Source organism: Myotis davidii, unplaced genomic scaffold, assembly GCF_000327345.1.
Source record: "Myotis davidii unplaced genomic scaffold, ASM32734v1 scaffold2235, whole genome shotgun sequence".
NCBI classification, from domain to species: domain Eukaryota; kingdom Metazoa; phylum Chordata; class Mammalia; order Chiroptera; family Vespertilionidae; genus Myotis; species Myotis davidii.
Window position 1 is genome coordinate 45,013 of NW_006286000.1, and position 7,018 is coordinate 52,030.

At 46.1% G+C, this 7,018-nt stretch overlaps 1 protein-coding gene across 1 annotated transcript; it reads left to right on the forward strand.

Moving 5' to 3' along the window:
* Nucleotides 1-3,928: 3,928 nt before the first annotated feature.
* On the forward strand, nucleotides 3,929-6,681 carry LOC102762508 (HLA class II histocompatibility antigen, DRB1-1 beta chain; the record flags this gene model as incomplete). Its single annotated transcript, XM_015559731.1, has 2 exons — nucleotides 3,929-4,024; nucleotides 6,382-6,681. Coding segments are annotated over exons 1-2 (396 nt in total), but the record flags the coding sequence as incomplete, so codon positions are not given.
* Nucleotides 6,682-7,018: the final 337 nt, after the last annotated feature.

Sequence of the window (7,018 nt, forward strand, 5' to 3'; positions counted from 1 at the left end):
TGGGAGTACCCCCGCCCATCTGGGGAGTTGGGTATTATCTGCTCAGCTCTAGTCTGGGCTAGTCTGTGAGAGTGTGAATATGGATGTTTATCTGTCTTGGCATAATTATCTGCTGATTAACTGGTCTGTGTGAAAGCGAAAGCTACTTTGATTTTCTCTTTCCTCATCTGATAAAAACTTTGATTTCCTGAAAGCTTAACCAGTAATGGTCTTCAAAAGTCTCAAACAGCGCTGTTGAGTTAGTTTTCTCAGAGATGTTTGCTCTCTATTATGGGAGAAATCAGCCCACTTAGTAAAAATTTCTGTCTATGTTTGTTTACTAGGGGCTTTGGTTTGCTCTGTGATTTTGCTGTGTTAGGTTGAAATTTTGGAATTCTGGGGTATATTTAAAGGTATTTGTGGCTTTTCTTGTCTGACTGGGACTTTCAGGGGTGGGGCTCACAACTCTGCAGGGCAGAGAGATTTTTAAAGACTCTGTCCCCTGCTTGTTGTGAATTAAGGATCTTTTCTTTCAGGAAACCCTCCAGCCTTTTAGTAAATTTCCCTGCACCCTTGTCTGTCTCTCACCAACTATCATCAGGGGTTGGGACAAAGTAAACACACTGTTCTCAATTACATGTTGGAAAATTTTGAAAAGGGTCTGAGTCTGGCCTGCCTTTGAAAAAGGTAGAAGAGATGTGTATCTAGGCAGTTTTCTACTTCCTCTGTTCAGGGACTTGTTCTGTATCTGTAAGAATGGCTTCTAGAAGGTATTCACCATCTCTGGGACTTCTGGGAGGGAAATCAAGACTCAGAAAGGCTAAGGGCTTGATTCAGGCTTATCTTTTAAAAAAAGGTAGGAGAGAAGGGTTCCTAGGCAGTTTTCTACTACCTTTTTTCAGGGACTTGTTCTGTATCTCTGCACAATTGAAACTTATTTGGTGGTATTCTGTGGTGTAAATGTGGCATGTCCCAGTGTAAAAGTATTTTTATGTTTGTTTCTGTTTTGTTTTTTTAAAAATCCCTTCTAAACCTCTCCTGAGTTTCCATGGTGATTCAAAGTTTTTAATGGAGAATGTTATCTGTCTTTATTGTTTAAATATGTGTCTTTGTTGTTTGTTTAAAATTGTTTAGCTAGTGAAATTTCTGTTTGTGTCTCTTAAAAAATATGAATGTATTGCTAATCTGAGGAATGTTAATTATTTACTTGTCACCTAAAAATTAAGGCTAAGAGTTCTAACTACCTGGAAAGTATTTCTTTGGTGTAATGAAGGAAGGTAAAGAGAAATCTTGAAAGAAAGTTGAATGGATGACAGGCCAGTAAGCTGGCACAAGTATAATAGGGAAACTGAGCAGAAATCCTGTCTTCCCTAAATCCTTAAATCCTATCTTCCCTAAATCAAGGACATCGGAGCCATCTTGTAAATCCTATCTTCCCTAAACTAAGGACACTTGGGAGTAAATGATTTGCATTTGCCTCCCTAAACAGAGGCTAAATCGTTTATGTCAATTTCTATCAGGGAGACTGATAGAAATCTGATTAGTGTCATTTGCTGTCCACAGTCAAGGACAAATAAAGTTAGAAAATATGCCTTATTTTGATTAGTTCTTTATTCAGGTATTTTTTAAAGAGGAGGCAACCCTGACCCTCGCTGAAACATGGGTAATAGCTCCTCCTCAAACTCAACTGTCTTAGAATGTGTGTTAAGGAATTTTTAAAAGGGGTTTGTTTGGGACTACAAAGTAAAACTAGTCCCCTGGGAGTTAAAAAGGATGTGTGAAATAGACTGGCCATCTTTTGGAGCAGGATGGCCACCAGGATGGCACACTGGATGTCTCCACCATCAGGAATGTTCACAGAATTATCACAGGAGACCCAGGTCATCCTGACCAGTTCCCTTATATTGACCAGTGGCTAGAAATAGCAGAGCTTAAGCCACTTTGAATCTGGTTTTGTGTATATAAGAAAAAAGGGCAGGACCCTCAGAAGGAGAATAAGCTACGTATTCTGCAGGAACCCCCTGAGGAAGCCTTCCAGTTCTACCACCTCTATATGTGCCTCAAGCAGTACCCAGTGACCCTTTGCCAACCAGGGAAGCTTAGATTCACCACCTCCTTCCATCTCCCCACAAATGCACTCTCCAGAGCCAGTTGGATGACATTTGCACTCAGCTGATCAGGGACCCAAACCACTCCTGGCTTTCCAGATGCCTTTTGAAGAAATGTGGGGTTCTCACAGAATTGAAGAAAACAGGACCCCACAAGAGGAGGGGGATCAGTCTTTTCCTACCAGCCTTTCACTATGACCAATATCTTAAATTGGAAGCATCACACTCTCACTTATTCTGAAAAACCTCAAGCCAATCTTTCAGATCCAAAAGCCCACTTGGGTCAATAGCAAGCAACTCCTTCTCATGCTCTTTAACACTGAGGAACACATGAGAATAATAACAGAAGCTTGGAAATGGTTACAGACCCAGGCTCCACCAGGGACATTAGACAGATGGGCCATGGAGGCTCTCAGATGTGGAACCCAGATGGGACCCAAATTTGGAGAATGGGAGGGCCAGGTTAAAGAGATATTGTCTGGCCTTCCTCCAGGGGTTCTGTGCTGGGGCCAAGAAGCCCATTAATATGGCTAAGACCTCTGAGGTTTTCCAGAGGCCTGATGAAAGTCCAGCAGCCTTTTATGAGAGACACTGTGAAGCATATAGAGTTTACACTCTCTGACCCAGGGGCCTCAGAGAATCAAACTATGGTCAATGCAGCCTTCATTAGTCAGACTCAGCCAGCCATAAGGAGAAAGTTACAGAAGCTTGAAGGTGTTTGCAGGACAGAATGCAACTGAGCTACTAGAAATAGTAAACAAGGTTTTCATTAATTGGGACAATGTGGCTAAAAAAGGAGGCTGGGGAGAAACTAAAAAGGAAAGTGACTCTGATTGCTGTGGCTGTTATAGAAGCTAGATCCCAGAAAAGAAAAGGAAGATAGCAAGGAGCCAAGTCAAAAAAAGGAAAGAGGGATCTTAAATTGGACCAGTGTGCCTACTGTAAAGAAGTAGGACACTGAAAGAATGAATACCTGAGCCGCCAGAAGAAACACGCAAGGCCATCCATACCACCCAGCCACTATAGGCCAGAACTGCCTGAGGCAGACCTCGTCGGACTGGCAACAGCTGTCTCCAACTAGGGCAGACTGTGCTCTTTCCAACTGGGCCCCCATGAGCCCATGGTTGAAATAAAAATCAGGGGTCGGACTGTGACCTCATGCTGTTGTCACCCTGATATGAAGCAAGGGGGCAGCACTGGCTGACTCATGCTCAAATGATTCAGTATCAAGGGCTGTTGTGTGAGAATCCGCAGGTATGATTAGAAGCAGTGAGAACACTTAATCCTGCCACCTTTCTACCCATTGCTGAGGGGGCCCCTGAGCATGATTGTCTGGAAGTCCTAGAGGAGGTTTATTTCAGCCGGCCAGACCTAAGGGATAGGCCTCTGTATTTGGTATTGTTCACAGACTGCAGCAGCTTCTTAGATGAAGGAAAAAGAAGAGCCAGATATGCAGTGGCATTAAACTTTGAGACAATTGAAGCATCGGCCCTGCCTGTAGGATGGTCAGCACAGAGAGCAAAACTTTGGGCCCTACTGAATTCTAGGGCTCTTACTAGTAAGAATAAGCATGCCAACATCTACACTGACTCTCAAGATGCCTTTGCTACCCTGCATATCCCAGGGGGCATATATAAGGAAAGGGGGCTCTTGACAGCAGGAGGAAAAGGAATCAAAAATCAGAATGAGATTTTAAAGTTACTAGAAGGAATCTGGGAGTCTAAGGAAATAGTGGTCATCCATTGCAAAGGTCACCAGAAAGGGAAAGACTCAGTATCAGAAGAAAACTAGTGTACTAATGCCACAGCCAAGCTGGCTGCTAAAGAACAAGCAGCACCGGCATGGATCATGTTGGCCCCGAATTACCTGAACCTCCAAAATACACTCCTCAGGAAGAGAAATGGGTCCAGAAAGAAGGAGGCCAAGAACAATGGCCTGTAAGAAGGCTGGTGGACACTCCCAGATCATAGGGTCTATGTCCCAGAACAGTTAGCACATAAGGTAGTCCTCCAGCAGCATGAACTCATTTAGGAAAGGCTGCCCTAGAAGCTTTGTTAGGCAGGTACCACCCAATTGCCCATCTACCCTCCTTGTGTGCCTCAGTCTCTCAGCGTTGCCTCCTCTGTGCTCAGAACAATGATTAACAGGCAATCCAGTGGTGTGACAATCTCGTTTTGAGGACTTAGAAGTAGATTTTACAGAAATAGGATCTAGCAGAGGGAATAAATACTTGCTAGTCTTTGCACCTTTTCAGGTTGTGTCGAGGCATATCCCACTCACATTGAAAAGGCAAGAGAAGTCACAAAGGCATTGCTGAAGGATATAATTCCACGGTATGGAATGCCTCTGACCATAGGATCTGATAATGGCCCAGTATTTGTAGCAGAAATAATACAACAGATAGCCAAGGCTTTAGGAATTAAATGGAATCTACATACAGCTTACAGGCCTCAGAGTCCAGGGAAACTGGAGCACATGAACCGGACTCTAAAGCAGTCTATGACTAAGCTATGCCAAGAGACAGCATTACCCTGGACAGACATCTTGCCTTTTGTACTCCTGAGGGTATACTGTGCCCCAAGAGCTAGGGTAGTTTTCTCTCCCTTTGAAATTCTATATGGTAGACCCCCACTCTTAATTAAACCAAAGGGAGATTTGGGGGAAATAGGGAACTTAGAAATCCAGAAACAACTACAAAGATTTGGAAAAACTGTCTTTGAGGTCCACAGGTGGGTTATTGACTAACTACCCATCTCTCTAGGAATAGTTGTACATCCTATAAACCTGGAGACCAAGTTTGTGTAAAGGATTTGAAAAGGAGCCCCTCAAGCCTACCTAGAAGAGGTCCTATCCAGTCATATTAACCACCCCACAGCTCTTAAGGTTGTAGGACTAAACACCTGAATCCACCACTCCCGGGTGAATACAGCCCACCAGCTGAATGACATCCAGTCTGAGTGGAAGGTGACCTCTGACCAGAAACACGCTCTGCAGATCACCCTCAAGAAGTCAGTAGACCTGGCCAAGCAACCTGCTCCAAGGAATTCAGATAACACCCTGCTGAATTCTCTCTAACACTAATCTTTCTTTCTTATCTCCTCTTAATGTAACATGCTCTAGTGTTTCTGGATAATCACTGGTTTTATCTAATAATTCTTATTTTGTGTTTTTATGAGTGCCAGCAGAATTTGAGACTAGTACCAGGAGAAGAACTCATCTGCTCTTGGTGGGACACAGAAGCACCACAAAATTACTTCTCCCCACACAGAAAGGAAACAAAGGCCTTATATCATATATTGTTGGATTACACCTTTTCATGCCATCCTTTGCTCCTTGCTTAGAAACTGTCTACCCAAATATGCTAGACTGGATAGTCCATGACGAAACCCAATCAAGCCAGATTTTTGTTAGCTATACTTATCAGCCTGTGGCATGTTACGACTCTACTACCAAATGCATAGGGGAGAAGGGGATTTGTATTGGATGGAAAAAATAATAATAGGACATGTCACAGTCAATGTTCAGCTAACTAATGTTGCTCCTATTTGTTTCAGCAGTACACTGGGCCAACATCCAACAGATCACCTCCCAGATTAATTATGCAACTCTACCCCCAGGGCTGAAAACACCACCTCCCCTGGTGGCCCCCTGCAGGAATATTCTATGCATGTGGGACCACTGCTTACCTCTGCCTGCCTGAAACCAGAAGAACTCCCTACAAACCCCTCTGAGAGGAAGAAGCAGGATGCTAACCCCTTGGTCATCGTCCCTTTCCAGCAGGAAGTAGCTAAGAGCGGTCCTCACCCCTGTTCACCATAACATCCTGTGGTCTTTGCTCCACAGGTTAAAGAAGCTTGTGGGACAAGGGGGGGCGGGGGGAGAGATGAGGAGGAAACTGGTCTTGAAAGGCGTGTCTGGCCATAAAAACTGAACAATGTACAGCCCTTGGGGTGGTGGGGGAAGGTCTTTATCACTGGGCCCAGGACAGATCATCGAATATGGCCTGGGGACCCCCAACACCTGGGGGTCTTCCTGTAAGCTCTCAAAAGGGGGCAGAACCATATCTGCAAGACAAAGACCACAGAAGGTTATAAAAAGGGAAGCCCCCTGCGTGTTACTCACTGTGATTTGGAAATTATTCCCGGAGTCGACTATTGTTAATAAAGGGGTCCCTCCCTTTCTCTAGGAAGTGTGCTTGGTATTTCTTTGGTCTTCTGCAACACTGTGTCCCTCGGCCTGGGCGCCCCACACTGGGCGTTGCCGCCATCCTCTCTCACCATCTTGATGGGTCTTTCCTGTCCCCACAGTGCATTTTGTGCAGCAGATTAAGTTCCAATGTCATTTCTCCAACGGGATGGAGCGTGTGCGGTACCTGGAGACATACATCTACAATGGGCAGGAGGACATCCGCTTCGACAGCGACGTGGGGGAGTACCGGGCGCTGACCGAGCTGCGGCGGCCTGAGGAGAAGCTTTGGAGCAGCCAGAAGGACATCCTGGAGCGGAAGCGGGGCGCGGTGGACACGTTCTGCAGATACAACTATCGGGTGTCTGAGGGATTCCTGGTGCCTCGGCAGAGTGAGCGCAGAGGCGGGGTAGGGGGGATTGGTCCCATGTGCCGGGGGGAGAGGGGGAAGGTTTACACAGGGCTGTGAGGAGCACCCATGAAGGGCCTGAAGGCAGCTTTGGGGACCCTGTGGTCCTGTCCTGGGTAGGGGAGTTTCCAGGGGTGCCCAGTCCTGTCCAGTTGATGAGGGTTTGGGATGCAGCGGGGAGGGAGGGGCGGAGGTGGGAGGAGAGAGTCGGTCGGTCTTGGCCAAACCCCCCCTGACCCTGAGCCCTGGAATAGGGGTGCTGGGTGCACAAGCCTTTCCCTGGGCAGAGGGTCAGGTTGGGTGGGAGGGGTGGGGCCTCCGAGGCACCTCTGGCCTC